This window comes from Strigops habroptila, chromosome 2 (assembly GCF_004027225.2).
Source record: "Strigops habroptila isolate Jane chromosome 2, bStrHab1.2.pri, whole genome shotgun sequence".
In the NCBI taxonomy this organism is placed as follows: Eukaryota; Metazoa; Chordata; class Aves; order Psittaciformes; family Psittacidae; genus Strigops; species Strigops habroptila.
In genome coordinates, this window is record NC_044278.2 from 13,414,173 (window position 1) to 13,435,699 (window position 21,527).

At 38.0% G+C, this 21,527-nt stretch overlaps 1 protein-coding gene across 7 annotated transcripts in view; it reads right to left on the minus strand.

The window, feature by feature from the left end:
- Positions 1 to 21,527, minus strand: part of LOC115601713 (ephrin type-A receptor 6) — a 490,729-nt gene that overhangs the window by 112,474 nt on the left and 356,728 nt on the right. For all 7 annotated transcript variants that reach the window (XM_030472043.1, XM_030472041.1, XM_030472045.1 and 4 more), the window contains 4 exons: positions 20,181 to 20,289; positions 15,912 to 15,982; positions 12,346 to 12,471; positions 4,878 to 5,063 (listed from right to left, as the gene is read on the minus strand). In XM_030472043.1, coding sequence (XP_030327903.1) covers positions 4,878 to 5,063; positions 12,346 to 12,471; positions 15,912 to 15,982; positions 20,181 to 20,289 — 492 coding nt within the window. The remainder of the gene's footprint in view (positions 1 to 4,877; positions 5,064 to 12,345; positions 12,472 to 15,911; positions 15,983 to 20,180; positions 20,290 to 21,527) is intronic.

Genomic DNA, 21,527 nt, shown 5'->3' on the forward strand with positions numbered 1-21,527 from the left:
GTATGAGATGGTTGAGTTTGAGATCCTCAGGACGGTGAGAAGAGCGTGCAACAAGCTCACTGCCCTGGACTTCAAGAAAGCAGACTTTGGCCTCTTCAGGAACCTCCTTAGTAAGGTTTCATGGGATACAGTCCTAGAGGGCAGGGGGGCCCAAGACTGCTGGTTGGTATTCAAGGATCACCTGCTACGTGCTCAAGAGTGTTGCATCCCGACTAGAAGAAAGTGCAGCAGGAAGGCCAGGAGACCTCCATGGATGGACAAGGAGCTGCTGAGGAAACTTAGAGGGAAAAAAGAAGCTTATAGAAGGTGGAAGCGAGGACAGGCGGCCTGGAAAGAATACAGGAACATTGCCCGAGAAGCTAGGGACCAGGTTAGGAAAGCTAAGGCCCAGCTAGAATTAAGTTTGGCAAGGGATGTAAAAGATAACAGGAAAGGATTCTATAGATATGTAGCAAATAAAAGACAGGCTAGGGACAATGTAGGCCCTCTCCAGAAGCTATCAGGAGAACCGGCTACCATGGATTTGGAGAAGGCTGAGGTTCTTAATGACTTCTTTGCCTCAGTCTTCACCAGCAAATGCTCTGACCACACAACCCAAGTCTTGGAAAGCAAATGCAGGGACTGTGAGAACGAAGACCTTAGGCCCACTGTAGGAGAGGATCAGGTTCGAGACCATCTTAAGAACCTGAACGTGCACAAGTCCATGGGACCTGATGAAATCCATCCACGGGTCCTGAAGGAGCTGGCGAATGAAGTTGCTAAGCCACTGTCCATCATATTCGAAAAATCCTGGCAGTCAGGTGAAGTTCCCGATGACTGGAAGAAGGGTAATATAACCCCCATTTTCAAGAAGGGGAAGGTGGAAGACCCGGGGAACTACAGACCAGTCAGTCTCACCTCTGTGCCTGGCAAAATCTTGGAACAGTTTCTCCTGGAAAACATGCTAAGGCACATGAAAAACAACGAGGTGGTTGGTGACAGCCAACATGGCTTCACTAAGGGGAAATCCTGCCTGACCAATTTGGTGGCCTTCTATGATGGAGCCACGGAACTGATGGACAGAGGCAGAGCAGTTGACATCACCTAGCTGGACTTGTGCAAAGCGTTCGACACTGTCCCACATGACATCCTTGTCTCTAAATTGGAGAGACATCAATTTGATAGATGGACCACTCGGTGGATAAAAAACTGGCTCGATGGCCGCACGCAAAGAGTTGTGGTAAATGGCTCGATGTCCAGTTGGAAACCTGTAACGAGTGGTGTCCCTCAGGGATCGGTGTTGGGGCCGGTCCTGTTCAACATCTTTGTCGGTGACATGGACAGTGGGATTGAGTGCGACCTCAGCAAGTTTGCCGATGACACCAAGCTGTGTGGTTCGGTTGATACACTGGAGGGAAGGGATGCCATCCAGAGGGACCTTGACACGCTTGTGAGGTGGGCCAATGCCAACCTTATGAAGTTTAACCAAGCCAAGTGCAAGGTCCTACACCTGGGTCGGGGCAACCCCAGGCACTGCTACAGGCTGGGCAGAGAAGAGATTCAGAGCAGCCCTGCAGAAAAGGACTTGGGGGTGTTGGTTGACGAGAAGCTTAACATGAGCCGGCAGTGTGCGCTTGCAGCCCAGAAAGCCAACCGTATCCTGGGCTGCATCAAAAGAAGCATGACCAGCAGGTCGAAGGAGGTGATCCTGCCCCTCTACTCTGCTCTTGTGAGACCCCACTTGGAGTACTGCGTACAGTTCTGGTGTCCTCAACACAAAAAGGACATGGAGCTGTTGGAGCGAGTCCAGAGGAGGGTCACGAGGATGGTAAGAGGGCTGGAGCACCTCCCATATGAAGACAGGCTGAGAAAGTTGGGGCTGTTCAGCCTGGAGAAGAGAAGGCTGCGTGGTGACCTCATAGCAGCCTTCCAGTATCTGAAGGGGGTCTACAAGGATGCTGGGGAGGGACTCTTCCTTAGGGACTGTAGTGGTAGGACAAGGGGTAATGGGTTCAAACTTAAACAGAGGAAGTTTAGATTAGATATAAGGAAGAAGTTCTTTACAGTGAGGGTGGTGAAGCACTGGAATGGGTTGCCCAGGGAGGTTGTGGATGCTCCATCCCTGGCGGTGTTCAAGGCCAGGTTGGACAGAGCCTTGAGCCACATGGTTTAGGGCAAGGTGTCCCTGCCCATGGCAGGGGGGTTGGAACTAGATGATCTTAAGGTCCTTTCCAACCCTTACAATTCTATGATTCTATGATTCTATGATTCTATAAATGCAAGATAACATCCTAAAGATAAACTGGCTAAATGAGGCCATTGCTTAGCCTGCCTCCTAGCTTCTTCCCTGCAGCAGTGCAGTACTGCACAACTTTGCCCTTTATACTTACATAACTTGCTCTTTCCACGTCTTATGGAGAAATTTGTTGATAACTCTTGTATTTTTTTTCATTCTATAATTATTGCTATATATTTTTTTTTATAACCTGCCTGACCCGTACTTCCTTTCAAACTTTCTCTACTTATTTAATATCTGAGATACATATTTTTATAGGACAGTATGACTATAACAGTAACACCTAGTATATTTATATACCTCTAAGCAAACATTCCAAAAACAATAGTAAAGTTTGTTGACTCCTTAGAGAAAAGCAGAACTGCTAATGATGACTTCTTGACTTATAGTTGTCTATAATCACTTTTCCTGTAGAACAGGAACAAATAATGCTGGAGCACTGATTTATCTGTTTGTTTCTGTTTTCTGAATGCAATCTTCATTTTTCTCTAGACTGACGATGAGCCATTACAGAGAGAAAATATATAAATGTGGCAAAGATTAAACAATCATGCCATTGCCAAGCACATTATACTGCACCCTGTGAGTACCATCTAATTGGATTTAAACAATGTTTGTAAATCACAGCCATTAGCCTTTTTCAGAAATGAGACATACACTACTAGATCTACCACATGGATCCTAGTCATACCTGTGATACTTGCTTATAAACTGCCCATGTTGGTGAAGACTGGTGGAATTTAATTTTTGATATACTGCTCATTACAAAGCAAGGAGCTAAATTCAATGAGATTCCTACATATTTACATCTCTTGACAAAGATCTCCAGTGCTGCTCAGCCAGTGTTAACACATGTTCTTGTTTGCTGTGAGCAGAGCAGTTACTGACAGGAGAGCAATGGAGAACACTAAGCCATATGTTTCCAGAAGCCTGTAACATAATGGATTTCGCTAGTCAAGTAACCAAACATTCCTAAATAATAATGAATTTATCTTTGCAATATTGTGTGAAGGAAAAAAAAAAAAAAAAGATCCTCTTCATCTTAATTCAGAACCACAGCAACAGATTTGAACAATTCATATCATAAACCTATCGTATTCCAATGACTCCCCACCTGGAGTACTGTGTGCAGTTCTGGTGTCCTCAACATAAGAAGGACATGGAGCTGTTGGATCAAGTCCAGAGGATGGCCACAAGGATGATAAGAGTGCTGCAGCACCTCCCGTATGAAGACAGGCTGAGAAAGTTGGGGCTGTTCAGCCTGGAGAAGAGAAGCTGCATGGAGACATCATAGCAGCTTCCAGTGTCTGAAGGGAGCCTACAAGGATGCCAGACTGTACTGATGCTATAGTCACCAGGGACTGTAGCAATAAGACAAGGGGAAATGAGTTTAAATTTAAACAAGGGAAGCTCAGGTTAGATATAAGAAAGAAGTTCTTTACTGTGAGGGTGGTGAGGCACTTGAACAGGTTGCCCAAGGAAGTTATGAATGCTCCATCCCTGGCAGTGTTCAAGGCCGGGTTGGACAGAGCCTTGGGTGACATGGTCTAGTGTGAGGCGCCCCTGCCCATGGCAGAGAGGTTGGAACTAGATGATCTTAAGGTCCTTTCCAACCCAAACCATTCTGTGATTCTATGATTCTATGACATGAGTTCAGGAGCTATACTTTCATCTTTGTTCTAGTATATTGTGTTTTCCAAGCATCGATTTGTAACAACCTGAAAACAGGAAATATTCATATTTATTGTATTTACTATTACAATAAGAGGACATCATTGTTTTAAACACACAACACTTGATCTTTAAAGGAAAAATGTAAGTACTTCAAATTAGCAAACAACATGGCTTAGTTGAGGCAATGATGAATTTTGAGATGAGTATAACATGAGTTTTTTAATTCATTACTGCAAAAAGTTGGCATTAAAGAAATCACATGCATTTTAATAAGACTTTTTACTTAATACTTAAATGGTAACTAGATATTTCAGCATTTCAGAAAAGTCCATAACACCGCTAAAAACATTAGGTTTCGGAGGCAAGTGATATCTCTTGGCAGCTGCAACAGGTATGAAGAGTTAGACATTTCACATGTTATTGTGGAATCTTAGTGAATAATTTGCAAGTGTACAATAAGTTTAAAAGAGTTTACATTTTATTTCTTTAAAATAGGAAACTGATTTCTTCTGGTACTGAAATCACTAAAACACAACCAAATAAATAATGAGCTCTTGTGGGAAAAGAAGAATATAGGTGCTATGTTGAAAGATGATTTCACTTCATTATCAAGTCAGTTACATTTATGGTTTTCTCTACTGTATTCCACTTGCCTATAAGCAAACTTTACAGTCTATTTAATAAGAACCTATAAGGACTTTATTTGAATGAGAGGATTTTTATTAAAAAACAGAAATAAAACATTTTAAAATGAAAACAGCTATGCATTTCCTATTACAGTCCCAAATTCTGCACTATCTACTGTTATTTTATGATTTAGATGATTTCTGAGAATTGCAATCCATACTGAATGTGGAATTAATGCTTAATTTTGATACTAAATGACAGAATGGGAAAAATTATAAAAGAACTAGTAATAGTAACTTACTTTTTGTAACAACTCCTTCAAGGCGAATTATATTTGGGTGATCAAATTGTCCCATGATACTAGCCTCTCTCAGGAAATCTCTTCTCTGCCTGTCCACATAGCCTCCTTTTAGAGTTTTAATTGCAACAGGTATCTCTCTTTTTCCTGGTGTCTTCAAACGCCCACTGCATACTTCTCCAAACTCACCTTAAATAGATAAAATATTTGTTAGATCATTCACAGTGCCTGAAGAACTACAGCACAGTTTGTACTGCTGAAGTTATACACCTTATTTTTCAAAATAACCTTCAGTAGCCCTCTTTAAAGTTGTATTTTTTTATGAGTTCAGAGTTATTTGTAGTTGTCAGTGAAACAAGAATGCAAAAATATTTAAGAAACACATATCCCGTAGATGCAGACAGAGAAATAATGGATGGGATATTCAAGTTCACAAGTTTCATCATATCCCAGAAAAGCAAAATATTCAGCATTACTTCACAACAAATAATCACCTTTCCTTTGTGCCACACCATGAGATGACAGGGACTTGTACTTTCACTGCAATAATGGTCCCAAACCATCTGCCCTCCACAGTGTTGTTCATCTTGCTTTATTGACACTTTGAGACTGAAACTATGATATCAATATGTTTGTGATATAACTCAGGATGCTATGAGTAAGCAATGTGATGACAGAATGATTTTCATTGCGATGAAGACAAAATATCTATCTAAAAAAACTACTGATAGCAATATCTATCTATAGAAGTGTCATACCCTAAGGCCTATATGAAAAAAAATGCCATGAGAATATCAGAATACCTGACTATCCCCCAATTTCAGAAAGCATTTAAAAGAACTTAATGCTATTATGCCACAGTAGAGCAGTTGCACATGGTTTATTTAAATGGATTTACACACCTACTTGAAATTAATTACATATTTCACTGTTCAGACAGCCAAGGGCCAACAGTTTCAGCAAATCAGGACTGAGCTGCCTATGAGAGGAATCTCAAAGCTTGCTTCAGTTGATGATTTCCTGTGTATGTAAGGGCCTTTGGAGAATGCATGTCTCCTCACATTCCCTTTACAGATTTACTAATTAAGTTTGTCTGGAAATCACAACGTTCCTTAGATCTTGAAGCCAGTCAAAAGCTATTTAAAGCCCCTAGCAAATATACTCTGGATGCCTGTAGGTCAGTTTTCAGTGGGTCATAATTCAGTAAATATAAACCAATGTTCACAAAAATATTTAAAAGCAAGTCTCAGTGCAGGGTACTTCCATAGCAAAACTAAATTTTGTACCCCTGTGATTTTGAAATCAGAACTGTTGAAAAATAAACAACAAAAAAAAAAAGTCATAAACAGATATATATTTAACTGGAGGAAATAATTTTTACCCCCTCCATTCCATGCTGCCTGAATTAGGTTTCCTTAAACTTTAAGGACAGAACAAAAGAAAACAAAACAAGAGAGTTCTATCCTGTAACAGTGTGAGTTCTGATATGAATCTAGAAGAGAGAGGCCTTAAAGGCAGAAGCTTCACTTCAGAAAATTATAACTCCCCGATGTTATAGGATTAGAATGAATATTGTTATACAGCTTTTATTTTATTAGGTTCTGTCACTTTCACTAAAACAAAATAAGGTTTTATTAGCCAATAAGATCCAGGAAGAGTGGAAGGATTAAAAAGCCAGTTTCACAGCTTGTCTTTCACTTCAAAACAGAGACATCATCAAGTGCAAGTGTACAATTAACAGATGTTGAACATAACTGCTGAATAAATTAGCAGCTTCTTAAACAGCTAACAAAAGCCAAGTGTTCTAGATCTTCTTTCTACCACTTCCCTCCCCCCTTTGTTTTATTTCTACTTAATTTTAAGAAACAAATTAAAGCATGTTCTTCCCTGAAAATGTGTGTATATGTGTGAAAATATATGTCATTAGACTAATGCTTTGGGAATCTTTTGACAAAAGGGATATTTGCATAAGGATTTTCCTACAGATTTTGACCCTTTAGCTCTTAGAAGGCTCTCCTTAAAAGTTTGTTTGCCTGACTACTGCCACTGAAAAAGTAGTAGCTAATTTGGACTTCCAAAGTCCTACCACAAAATAAAGTCATGAAATGTGAATGTTTTGAAAGAGACATGGTATATCAGTCTTCTATTCTGTGATACACGGAGCAGTGCCAGAACGAATCTCTAAAGCCATGACCTCTGCCTTTTCAAACCTAAAATGAGAAAATTTCCAATTTCTTTCTCTTGATGTGAAAAGCAAAAATACTAAAGCCTTAATATCCAGATTTTAAAAGAGACTTCATGATCAACAAATTTGCAGAACTGCAAAATCTCATTTTTGAGAATAATTTGGAAAGCATAGGTTATAGAATAAATTGTTTTGCTAGTTTAAGATTATACAAAAACAGTACAACTTCAGAATTTCATAAATAATGGCATTCATACTTCAGGGATTATAAAGGGCTGTTCACCAAGTGTTTTGAAATGAATTAAACTGAAGGAGGCAGGTGAAGGACTTACAATCCCAAGATTTATTATCTGAACAACATCCAAAGCAGGGGAAGGGAACACTATCTTCTCCCTGACCCATTTCTTTTCCCTTTCTTGGATGAATGATTTGTATAGTTAGAAACAAATTTCACTTCTTTTGGATATTGAGATTGATCAACTGGTGAACATAAAGACTAACTGCAATTTTTTTTGTGACGTAGTGTCAAACAGACATCTTGATCATCAGCTCACAAAACAGACAGTTACTACTTTTGGAAATCTAAAGTACGTGTAATAACTTCTAGTTCTGATTTAGATTAGATGGAGATAAATATATACTTGAAATATATATTTATAGATATATATTTATCATATAATTTGAAGCACTGAATTATTTACATTGAGAAAGAGTTTGACAAGATTTCATCCCAGAGTATTTTTTCTGGAGTTTTGTTTAGATAAAGAATTTTGAATGTTGTTAAAGTCAAAGTGGAATGTATTCAACAAAAGGGAGTTTTAAAATCTAAGAATGTAAGTCTCATTACTTCAGTTTGACAAGTGTTGACCCTGCAGCAGTAAAGGTTCATGACTGCATGTGTACTAAGTAGAAGCTAAGAGCCAGATGTCAATGAAGTCAACATCTTTCTTTGCTCCAGGGAAAAAGCTGGCGATAACTAGAAAAAAATGTAAGAGTTCATTTTCTGTTCAGTTTTAATAAAGTGTAAATAACCCCTGGTTTAATGATATAAACCTCACACATCTTATTGTATGTTATACAAAAAAAAAGCTAATTGAGCAGTCTAGAAACTTACCCTATGCAAACCACTCATCCCTTTTCTCATTCAGTGATAACATATGTGTTATTTAAAATGAAACAGGAATGTTAGTAACTTTAAATCTGATATGCAGTCTGGTATTACTACATGGGATCAAAGCAAATGTCTTACAATACAGACAGTTGCTGTTGATAGAACTGAAAGGTCACAGTACCAAATACAGCTCAACTTATTTTCCCCAGTTTTAGTCATTAGACCTGTGGGAGAACTGGCAGAGGATTTAGATTATAAAAAGAATATAGTTTACTCTGTGAAAAATCAGAGTTCCTTGAATTACAACATTTTAACAAAGAAAATAAAAGGAATAATTGTAATTTTTAAGACTTGGCAAAGTACCTCTGAGAATTCCTTCCATGAAGAGGTGCTGAAGCCTTAAACCAAAGAGCAAGAAGTGATGGGGCAGAAAAAAATGTCATTGACATGACAAAATCAAATGATATGATAACACGTCAGTAGGTGCAGCAATCTGAATATAAAGAGTGGCTGAAAGAAACTAAAGAAAATTTACATCTAAAGAAAATTTACAGCAATGAATAGATGGCAAATTGTGGGGTCTTTGTACTGAACCGACTGGAGTTCTCATGGAATATTTAATATTAGTGATAAAAATCTCAGCCAAGAGTTCTGAATCCAAGAACATACAATATCAAATTGGACAACAGTAAAACTTCATCATAAGTAGTGGATAAAATAAAAGGGAATCGACTAATCAATGTGACCATTTCAACAGTAACTATTGCTAGAATGTGAACTTCATTAATATCTGTTTATTTGGTCGATGGTACCATGAAGAACATAAGCAAAGCACTTACAAATAGGTTCTGTTTTGCATTTGGTGTTGTAATCTGCTTGCTATTATAAATATTTGATCAAACTGCAATTTCCACTTGGTTGTAAACTTTTTCTCCTACTGCCTTTACCTTCCAGTTTGAACCAAGACTTCAGCAGAAGTTATTAGAAGACTGCACTGCAACTAGTGAATTGTCAAGAGCACCTGGACATGACTTTTTCCAGTGAAAAAACAAACTGGAAACTGCTTTCTGTAAAAGATCAGTTTCAAAAATTTCGTAGCCAGAAATGCTAGGTAAAAGAAAAAATTCAAATATTTGCAATGTTCCACTTTGACATTTTCAAAGTGAAAACTTTTGGTATTGAATGGAAATAATTTTTGGTTTGAAAATTCAAAGATGCAGAAATTCAAAATGAAAATCATTAATCAAAATAAACTGTTCAAACAAAACAAATTTAACAAATGCATCGATTAATTCTTAAAAGATTTTAAGCTTTTATTTTGTAGAAGATTTCAATTTTTGTTTCACTTCAGTGAAAAGTGAAAACATCTTTTAAAAGTAATTCTCCTATCATAAGCAATCCATTTTACATGGAGTTGCAATGTTTAATATAGAATTAGAGAGAAGGTATAAAGAATGTTTTAGGACTGCTGTGAATTATAATGATATGTTTTATACCCCAGCAGCTATCAAAAACTCTGTGAGAATTTGTACTCTCCATGCCTCAGGCATGATATTTAACCTTTACCTTGCCTGCATGGAAACGGGTTTAAATTTCATTGCAGCCAGTCCGCAAGCCCTGCCAGGCAAATATCTTTGAAGATGGCAGATTACCGAAGTAATTTTAGAAGATAAAAAACAGAAGAATAAAATGTGTCAAAGCAGGCAAAAATTCATTCCCATACATGTGAGAAAAGGGAGAACGAAGCTGAGTAAAGAATTTTCATAATGGTATTAACTTGAGAATAAGGACACAATTTTCATCTGAACTAAAATCAATAAGCTCGATCCTTGTCTATTGTATTCAACTGCTTTGAAATCAGCAGTTATACCATAATGCTGAATGTAGTTGAGTATGCTTTATAATCTAAGACATCAATATCTATCATATCTCTGAAGAAAAGGAAGAAATAAAAGAAATCAGAATGCTTTTGCAGAAGTCAGCCCTCTGGGGGTCTCTCAAGCTCATAATTCCTATGGTGCAAAGTGTCAGCTACATGTTATCTAGCTTAAGCAATCAGGTAAATTCTGAAGTACTCTATCAAAATGGACTGCAGCATGAAACAGAATTTTCTCTCTTTCAGATTGATATTTTCTCTCCCCTGTTTGTTAACAGGCCTGGTTTTATTTCTGTTATGTTATTTGAATGACATTTTCTAGCGCATTAATCCACTTTTTAATGAATTTTTAGCAACACTGGAGACATTTCCATTGCTATCAGTGTAGTAATGTATCATTAAATGAGAGCTCTCCACTGAAAAACACCTCGCTTTTAGAGTGACTAAGATAAACGAAACAAAGATAAAAAAGAAGGATGACAGTATATTATGTCTTCTGATAGTAATTCTCCTGACAATACTTGCTAGCATGAGTTCTTTGGTGGGATCACTAGGAGCAAATAAAAATATATTTTTTCTACTGCCTCCCTTCTACAAGATGTAACTCTGATTATTGCAGTCTGTTGTACTGTGAAATGCTTTTTTCGTTGATGACATGAAAGTTAGAGAAAGTAAACAAGGTTAAAAAAAAGCATTTGTATGTTGGCATTTACTTAGTAAGTAATAAACCAGCATTGTTAAAGAAAGCTCAAAATGGCTAGCTCAAAGATTGGTATTGGAGTATGGAACATACAAATTAATGATACTGAAATAAAATTACAGTGAGGTGAAGACAAAACTTCTATGTAGTCAGTATTAAAAGTACCTTTAAGACAGCAATTTACAAGTGTATTCATGCTCCCCAGGCACTAACAGTGTGTGGGTAACAATACAGAGGATGTAATGTACCACATCAACTTCACACCCTCCTTGTCAGTGTGTTTGTTGTTTTAATTTGTTATAACTGTGTGAAATGTTGGTGGGCCTTCTGAATGACATGTTGGTCATAAGTCATGCAGTGAGATCCACTAGTTAGGTAAGTCTGTAAGTCCTTTCTCTTTAAGCTCTCAGTGTGTAAAACACAGAGCAAACAATCTCAAGACCTGGTCAATAACAAAATGCTATCTGCCCTGAATAGTCAATACAAAAGTTACAAGAAATGGTTTTACAAGACTCTGATCTTCACAAGGATTTAACTTTTGTGTTAACCACAAAGGTGTGCTTTCTGTCACCACTGAGCTGCCACCAGAACCTCTAGTGAAGTCTAGAGTGCAGCCATGAGCCTTTATCTCCTACAAAGGCTTCCAAAAGTGAATGTGTGGGAACACTTGCACAGCACTTTCCTGAGCAGCAAAACCTAACAATTAAACAAAAGCTAAGACAAGAGGTTAACACTCAATGCACATAATTGACATGCCTATAAACAGAGCACATTAGCAAAGGATAAGATCCTTAAAAACACAAGGGGCATGTCATATCCCTTTGAAAAAAAAAAAGCCAATATACATACAGGATTAATGAGCTTCTGAAACTTATTTTCAAACAGCAGTGAAATGGCCTACAATCTCCATGGTATATTCTCAACTGAAGGTAAATACCCCATAGATAAGAACAGGGTCTAAAATAATTGTTCAGATGTAATTTCTCTCCATCCCCATCACACACTCAAAGACAAACAGGGTATGAGAGGAGATCCTGCTGCTATTTTTCTCATTCGTCTTGATTCCCAGCTCCATGTCACCCTTCATACTGTCTACACCTTGTCATAAGATCTTCCACTTATCCCTCTCTGCCAATGATCCTTCTCTGCACAGCTACAGGAAAGCCTATCCCAAGCCAGACTCTTCTTTTTCCCCTTGTATTCCTCCTATTTCCTATTTGAGAATATGTTTTTCTTAGTCTTTTAAATTCTTATCTGCCCCCAGAAACAGATTCTGACCTTATCTCCCCCTCAGTGACAGAGAATATGTGACTATGGCAAATGCTGAGTGATAGTGTTTTGAGTACATTTGGAACAAAGCAAAAAAAACCCCAAACCAGCAAAACAAACAAACAAACAACAACAACAAAAAAATCCTACCCCCCAAAAATGGATAAAGTCTTAAAAAAGGGATAAACCTATTGCTTTGGAGAATCTGCCTCATGTACACCACACTTAAGACTGAACTGGTGTTATCAGAGAAATACTTGCATTATCCTGGTGACTTGAGAAAAGCAGCCTTTCCATGCCTAGACATTTTTTAAGTGAGTATACTTTTACCTGCCCCAATAACTCTCTCAATACGAATTCTTGAAGGATCTATTTCCTTTGCAAACTCATGGACAGCAAGAGATGGGTCTTCATATGTGTCTGGATCAATATATGTTTTGATGCCCGGAAAACGTACTGCAAAAAAGAGAAAATACTAGGAATCAAGAATTCTTTGACATTCATGCACTGTAACAATATTGTTTTCTCTTTTTTTTTTTTTGTTGACCAGACAATTGAAAGGATTGCAAATAATGTGTTAAAACTTCCACATTTAAAGTTCCAGAACCCAACAGAAGGGGATAATTAACAAAAATTACTAATGCTTGCTACTGATTTCACAGAAACCTACTGTAGAATGAACAAATTTTCCCTATTTGCTGTCAGCACTAAAGACTTCAAAGACTGACTGAGCTCAGACTTGAACATTTCCTCTTACCCTTCAAGCAGCTTTTTGAGATAAGGCTTCTGAGACACTGAAGAGCTGAGTGTTACAACTCCACTGACAAAGGATAAGGCTCTGTCAACCCAACACTAGTGAAACGTTCGAACATACTGGTTGAAATTGTAAGTAAGGTCCTGCTGAATCCTGTTCAAATCTCCTGAGATGTTCTGGGTGACTGAAAGCACAGATACTTCTTCAGGCTTCCTGCAGTGCATTGTTACATCAAACACCGTTTCAGCCAGTGTTAGTGTAAAGAATGGAGGAAATACAGGCATTGGGTTCTCTGAATGTTACTTATACCTCTAGTTACTGTCATGTTTGTTAGTTACATGGGCCCTAGAGTTTATCCTGTCCCACAGTAACAATAAGTCAAAGGCCTTTAGAAAACTCAGTCTTTGGTATTCAACTGATAAGACAGTGTCAAATTCTTATGCTGTTTTGTCACTGTCCCAGATGAACACAAGTATTCCCTGAGGTACAGCATTTCAGCCAGGAAAAGTAAGAGGACAATAAAGTTTTCGGAAACTTCTCTAAGAAAAAATAACAGCCCTGGCTAAGTTTTAAAGAAAACACTATTTTGGGTTAGAAACTACTGGTTTTGTTGTTGCTGTTGTTGTTGTAAGCATTTCCTTTCCAAATATTATTTAGTATTTTAGTCCAAAGAGGCTCCTTTGCATCTCTGCACTTAGCTCACATCCTTAGAATGTTTCAAGTACAGCTGGTAAATCTGGAAAATAAAGCAAGTCATGAGAGAAAATACAAGCTCTGAGCTGGTCACTTGAAAAGGTGTCTACAGAGACACCAAGTGAGGGCTCAAAGATATGGAAAAAACAGAGCATCAAGACTAACAGTGATTATTGCCAAAGCAGTTTATATTCCCCTTTGCTGCTCCTTGGGCAATTTAGGCAATCTGTCCTTTACTTTGAAAACAGTGCTTTCTAATTCACTCCTTTCATTTATGGGCGGATGGCTGAATATTCCTTTTGCCAAATAGGTCCAATTTTTGAGATCCTTTTCTATGAGGATGGGTCCTGGAGGACTATGCTGCTTTGTTCTCTTCTGATTAGCTGGAACAACCAGAGAGCCAGATGCAAGACAAGAACAATATCCAAATCCATTTACAAGGCTTCGATAATTTCTTGGAGATGGCCATGGCAGCAGTGGGTTGGTGCCAGATTGCTTTGGCAGTCTCCAACATGCCATCATTTTTCTGGCATGGCTAATATCCCTTGTGTTCTTGAGTAGAGCATGTCCAAGAACTTAAGTTGTGTTGTCGGACTATCTGGATGGGATTTTTTTTAAGCTGCTGCCATGTGGTGATTAAGTTCTGGAAAACTTTCAATCCATTAACAGAAATTGATGTAGATAATGCATGAACTTATCAGCATAAGAGAAGGGTACTGCAGCTGGGTCCAGAGAACCTCTTAAAAGCATTAAGTACCTCTCAGCCTTCTTCCTCTTCTCACTTAGTAGCCAAGTCTAAAGCAGCTCATTATCTGATGAATCTAAATACATTAGGTGAAGAACATATGTTCAGGACACATGAGTGTGTCTGGGCTATGTTAAGTAATGTGCAAAAGCCATTTGGACCACTGCCTATAGAGTGCACACAGCATACACAGAGGACACCAGACATCATGGGATGTCATATTATCAGCAAGATCATGGATCCCTTTCTAAATACCTTCAAAGAGTTTATTTTCTGAAATCTTTCTGACTCACACCAAGCTCCCAAAGGAGAGAGGAAGGATGAACAGAAGACGGTTTTCTTCTGCACGCAGAACCATAGGATGTAAAATGTGGACATGACAAACCTGGAAACAGGAACAGGTGATGCTAACCAGTGCAGGTTTTGCAGAGTTTTTCTTTAAACAGCTTCAGCCAGTCTAGGAAAGGTCACCCTTATACTGATCCCAGCAGAGACTGAGCAGCCCCACATACCATTTTAAGTTGAGATGCTGGATATCCAGTCTATAGGCAGTCAGCAGCCAAAGATTGCTGCTAGCATGAAGGAGGTAGTTCTTACGGAGGTGCTGAGTGCTCAGTGTGAAAGAGGGTGTATTGTTGGCAATACAGTCTTAGCTGCTAGGGTAAATCACAGTAATTCTTCTTCATCCTTGGTTCTATGGTGCACATACCTGAGTAGAGACCTTCCCCCTCAAGTCTGACGCTGAGATAACTGCAAATGAATGAGAAGCCTCTGGGATGAAGCTGTGTGTCAATATGAAATACAGTCATCATTTACCTTGGCCTGAAAGACACTGTGTGGGGCTTTTCTCAACTTCAGTCATGGTCTCAGAGGCATATATCAAACACTCCAACAGGAAGCTTTTTTTCATCTTTCCTTTCTGACCATATTTGGAAACAAATGACAAACAAATCTTCAAAGAAGTATCCTTTATGGGGAAATGTGCCCTTTTCCTTGACAGAAAGAGCCATTTGGCTGGTTATAATGGTGTCATCTGAAAAAAGACCACTTCTGGTGACTTAGCTTCTGTCCTGATCATAGTATTTCCAAGGATGTTATAAAAAAATGACAAAAACTATAAAAAATTAATAGCCATTGTATTAATACCCTTTGAATAAACCAATACTTTAAATAGCTACTCTAACAAACCAGCAAGACTTAATTTAACAAGCAAAGCTTAATTTAAATTAAGTAGCTAAACTAAACTAAATAAACTAATATACTGCCCATGAAAGATTGCCAGGACCTTGTCTCGCTGTACTGATCAGTGAGCAAGAACATGCGGGAAGACAACCCATGACACTTTTTATTTCTTGGGTGCGTGGAAAAGTAGATCCCTCAAGACAAAGAGAATGGGATACAAATAAGGCACTAAGTCACCAAGAAAGGATTTTTCAGGCAGAAATTCAGTATGATCCAGACCAGTTGAGTACCTAAAGAAACATACCTGAAAAACTGATAAATATTATTAACAGAATACCAAAAAGTCTTATTAACTAGAGTGAATTTAGCGAGATTGTTCAAGAGGATGTAGAAATAAAAACACCCTTGATGCTGTGCACAACAAGGAACTATTCAAATGGCCAGATTAAAATATCAAGGACTGAACATTCTAAATTTAAAACATGATATAGATACTATGTAACATAGTGTTGAACTACTTACAATGTCCATTCTGCAAATGAGCCCTTCTTTTCTCTTCCGATTTCATTTTGGCCTTTATGTACCACTGGCATCTTTTAAGTAAAACAAGTGAGATTTTAATTAAAATATTTGTCATGCATAAAATAAATATACATTAAGTTTTATCTGCACTTTTATGAAAGCCAAAATCTTTGCATTTGGATTTTAAATTTAGTTACAGAGAGAAATATGCATGAAGAACTACAAACAGATTAGATACAAATAAATCGCGGTTGAATGATTAGTATGAAAATGACTACTGAAGTTCATGTTTGATGCAATACTTTACTTCCAAGTTTGACTCCTCCAAAGAATCCTTATATTTTAAAAAATTAGTACTTCCCCACATTCTTGATTGGATACATTGGTTTGTGCTAATTAAACCTTATGCCATTAACTTTCATATCCAGTGGGTCAAACAAGCTCACATTTTCTTCATAAGATAATAGTTTCTATGACTTCACCATTTTTCATGAAAAAAAAAAATAAAATATTTTTTCACATCAGGACCACATTTTTTAACTTTCCTTAATAGCTCTGTGCAGTCAGAGCCGGACATTGACTTTTTATTCCTACTAAGATATCAGCTAACCTATAAGATAAACAATACATAGCCCGCTATATGAATATGATGATTTAGCATATGCCTGTATGATTGCTGCAAATCCTTGGCAAACAACACAAAACTCTGGATAGTCATGAATTGTTAGCAACCTTACCTGACAATGCAAGGGTATGTTGGAGAAAGCTGACACGTGGCAAGCTTTCAGGTTTCCTGTTAATGGAATCTCCCCCAGCCTGAATGCTGCTTACCTGCAGGACTGTTCATGCTAATTTAGGAGCGACTGTTTCAGTCAAGAAAAAAAGTATTTGCTCTTGGTCTTTAAGCTCTTTCTCATGCAGTGAACAGCTTAAGAAGTATGATTTAGAGTGAAAACTTTTGGTCTAAGAGCTAGGCTAACGGCTAAGGGCTGTTGGGGCACTGACCCCAGTAGAGAACATCAGTGTCTGTGGATATGTGCTTTGGTGTACAGACATTCAGTACCAAGACCAGTTTGAAGAAAATTACTGGCCTCGGTGTAATTACTGGCTTTATAAAATAAAATAAACTATAATTATATATGTTACATCCAGCAAAACACTAACAATCTAGATACTAGAAATATACGAAAACACCACTTCACTTCAACAGTTCATTTAAACACTGAAACAGCATAGGAACACTCACAAATTGATTCATTGTTACAGATGATGATGAACACCCGAAGGGCAGAAACTTCTGAAGCTGTCATGGTTATGTACCCTTATGGAGGGAAACAGCAACCCGTGGATTCTCAGCTTTTGTGGAAATCTTTAAATTGTACACCAGCTGCTGGCACCACTAAGCATGCCAATGCCATTTTTAGGACCTGAACAACTGGTCTGTAGGGTGCCAACTGCCAAGAACACTGAACACAAGCTCTTACACTTGAAGTGTCTGCCCAAGGGAACAGCCAAAGAAACAAGGCTTTAACCATCCAATCCTTCTAAATATGCATGTGGCTCAAAAGTTTGACTGCAGAACGCAGTGAGTAATCACCATCAGAGGAGTCATCCACCTCCATCTCCCCATTCCCTGTTAGTGTTGGATACAGAAAATCAGAGAGGAATAATTTCTGTAATGATAAGAATAAATCACACTGAGCTTTAACATCGCATTTCCTGGAATTTAGCCAAGACTCTCCTCTCACTGCACACCCTATACCTCGAAGTCTCTGTAGCTTCCATTTTTCTATCTGCAATTGACAGCCATGCTTCCTGCTTGCTCTTGGTGGATAATCACTCAGCAAAGTGCAGAAGCAGGTGCTCATTTAACCCAGCCTCTCCACTATGAATAGACTCATCAGCAGGCCTGCGACTCGATAGCTCGTCAAATTGTTAAATCTAAATAGTAAGGCAGAGCACATCTGTAGGGTACAGCTCCTATTTTTCATGCAGAAATTTCCCTCCAGTCCTAGAGTAAATTGAGTATTTATTCAAAATTTTCTAGCTCTGTCTTCTGCGGAATACGCTGTTACCACTGCATTTAAGCAGCCCTTCAAAATGAATTCATATCTTCATTACTGAAATGGTCCCATTGAGTAAGATGTTAGAAAGATAACGGAATCTCTGATATCCGTAACATTAGCAAGTAAGAGGAATAAACACAGAAAGAAACCCAATGACATCATTTTTTTTCATTCCTGAGTTTAGTGATCTTTTTTCTAGAAGCATTTGAGTTACGTTTCAGGATGCCACATAAGGATTCCCCCACAGTTATGTTCTCAGAAAGCTTGTCTTTGAACAACTGCTCTCTCTTCTGAAAGACCCTACTGCTTGTCAGTGTTTGCAGTAATTATAGGCATATTTACATAGCTTCTAAGGTTAACTAAGGTCACAATATGTTGTAGTGTTAATTGCTCTCATTAACTTCCACAGAATGCTAGACTTAACCGGTTTTACTACTTAGCAGAGAGAGCATTAATTCACATAACAGTAGCTACTGTAATGCCATATTTGGTTGCTGGAGTACTGCAAATAAAACCTCTGGCCTACACTGATAGGACTTCACTTTCTTTTAAAATTACAGGCAATGCTTTACCAACAGAACAGAAACTTAATTACAAATCTGAAAGTGCAGTACTGCCTATTAATCCAACTCTGCCTATGATGACCATTGTTACATAGAGGAGTCAATATAACATCTTTTCTCTAAGTGTAAATACAGGCTCTAAATAAGGACAGGAATAGTGCAGAATCCTATCCCAACTCTGGATTTTTGTTGTCCCCAAGCCAGGTAGAAAGGAAACTCCAAAGAATCATCCTTACATGGAAGCTCTTCCACCAGCTGTTTTATGCCTCTGAAGAAGGGAGAGGGGAAAAGGACTGAGAGCGGTCAGAGCCCACACATACACCCCCTACAGAGCCTACGGCAGGAGCTCTGAGCACAGCTCCTCTGCTCAAAGGCCCATAACCTCTACAAGGGATCAGTCTGGTTTTAGGCTTTCTTGATCCATGGCAGCACTCTGGTGCCACTGATGTGTCACAGAGCAGACAGAGACATAATGTGTTTGTCCTTTCAAATTCTGCTTTGTTTTCTGATTATAAGCAGGTGAAGTCCTGATACCACACAGGAAACACCCGGAGGCTCAATGAAAAAAGGGACAAGACATCATGGAAGCATCTACGCCTATGGTAATCTGAGGTCCAGCAAGGATTGATGACCTCTACATGTGTTTTTTTAGCACGTCCAATTAGAATTTGTGAGTTCCCTTAAAACCTTCAGTGTTTAATTGAACATGGCATTCGACCACTTAAATCAAATGCTTTCTCATCCAATTTGCATAATGTCATTATTTGATCCTGATCAACACATCAACTGAGGAAAGGTGGACAATCAACACTTTGCTAAAAGAATTGTAATTATAAGAATCAGGGTCATTATAAAAAATAATCATTGTCCAGATTGGTGAATTCCCCTGCCAGTGCAACAGTACTGCTGTAAAGGAGATTTAATTGGGATGTCTTCAATCCAATTGAAAAAAGACAAAAAACAGTAATTCAGCACCTTCAGGAAACTATTTTCTGTTCACCAGTGATAGCACAGGCAGTAGAATCGTTCTCGCATTTTGAAGTAAAGTTTTCCCTAGTTTACTTTCATTACATAATTCCTGCATTTTATCTTAATAGTTGCAAAAATGTGCTTATAAAACATATACATAATTGTGTATGATTTTTCCTACGAATTTCATATAGCAAAAGTAAAAACCTGTCCACTTAAGTGCCTTTAGCAAGCTACACTGCCAATCCCAAGACATCAAAAATCCTAAGGTTATACCATTCAAAGCTTTGCAGCTGACGCTTGTGAGATTCTGTAAAAAATACTCTGGGGTTTTTTTGTTTGTTTGTTGGGTTTTTTTGTTTTCTAATATCAGAGCACTGAGCTGCTTAATTTTTTAAATTCTCACTCTGCAGGCAAGAGGTCCAGAAACTTGCTTTTAAAATAGCCAATTTCCTGATTTCACATAATTGCTTAGCTCCTCAAACTGGGCTTTTATGAAAAGCTACACTCACAATAGAAGTGTGAGTATGAGCAATGCTGAACCAAGAGGACATTCACCCTGCTATGTCTAACCCTATTCAAACACTGAAAATGTGTAACTATTATTCTTAAATTCTTAGTTTTAGATGACTCTGACCCTGACTAAAGGAGAACACTGTTGTGTTAATTACCTTCCAGTGATTAGGAAGAATAAAGTGAGGATGACCAGCAGCGTGAATCCACCAACAGCAGCAGTGGCAATTACAAGAATCTGTCCCTGCTCGGCAGCCATATCAGAAGCTGAAAGGAAGCACAAAGAAAAGAGGTTAAATCCAGGGTTCTTACAGAATGGGTGCTAACATTTCACTGGCCAAATGTTGCAATTACTCTGTAATAGTTCCCTTGTTGCTTAGCAAGGACATTAGGTGCGAATGAGCCTGTGAAAAGCCATAATACTTGTCCCAACTACAATGGAGGGGAGATGATGTTTACAGGTTTTTAAAATAAGGAGCTGGTATTATCAGACACTTGCAATTTACTGAAGTTTGAATATGATGGGATTTTGGACACAAAACTAGAACGTTTTTGGGTTCTTTTGGTTTGGTGGTTTTTTTGGCTTTATCTTGCTTAATCGTGCATCTCATTCAGAAATTTGCTCCATCCAACTGACCCAGTGAAGTCAGCAGCAGTGCTATGTATGTAAGAGATATTAAGCTGGGTTCAGGAGCAAGCAGAAAAAGTACATGTAATGTGTGGCTTCACACACTTCTCTGTATGTCTGGTGTTTAGGTTGTTGTCACAAAATGTACACAGTTTTACCTATAACATGCTCTGGTGGACTAATTTCTTATGCCTTGTATTTTTACCTCTGCTTTTTGTCGAACATTTAGGAGTTAAAAAAGATCACCTGAAATTATCTTGTCTCTAGACATTTGCTCTTTTTATAAATTTACTCTGTATAATAGTAAATCTTTACATTGACAAAATACTTATAGTCCGGTTGGTCCTCACTGTCCAAATACTACATGAGCAGAAAAAGAATAAGGCTCAGTTTTTAACCTATCTCTTGTCTTGTGAATCCAGTTTTATGTCTTAAACTCAGTTACACTTGAACATTTTTACCACATACCATTTACTTAATTCTTACTTTCTGTTTCCATGAGAAACGTAACATTGTTCTGACAGGAGAATAAATAATTTTATTCAATGACCTCTGACAACAGTAGTAAATGTAGAAAAACATAATTTTAGATTTATCAAGAAGGCAACTTTTATTTTGTAAACTTTAAAACTGTGCTATAAGCAAAATCTTCAGCTTTCTTTAGGCACCAGATGATTAAAGCATAGGGAAATCACGCAGAAAGCCTAGAAAGCTCAGCAGGCTACATTCTCTCACTTTGCAGTTGATAAAGCCCAATACAATGCACACATTGCTGCCCAAAGCCTCATAAAATGAAAAACATTTGGCTTCTAAATAATATTTGTGAGTGGTTTAGAAATTAGCACTGTAAACTGCCTTTGCAATAGTTGTAAAGCAA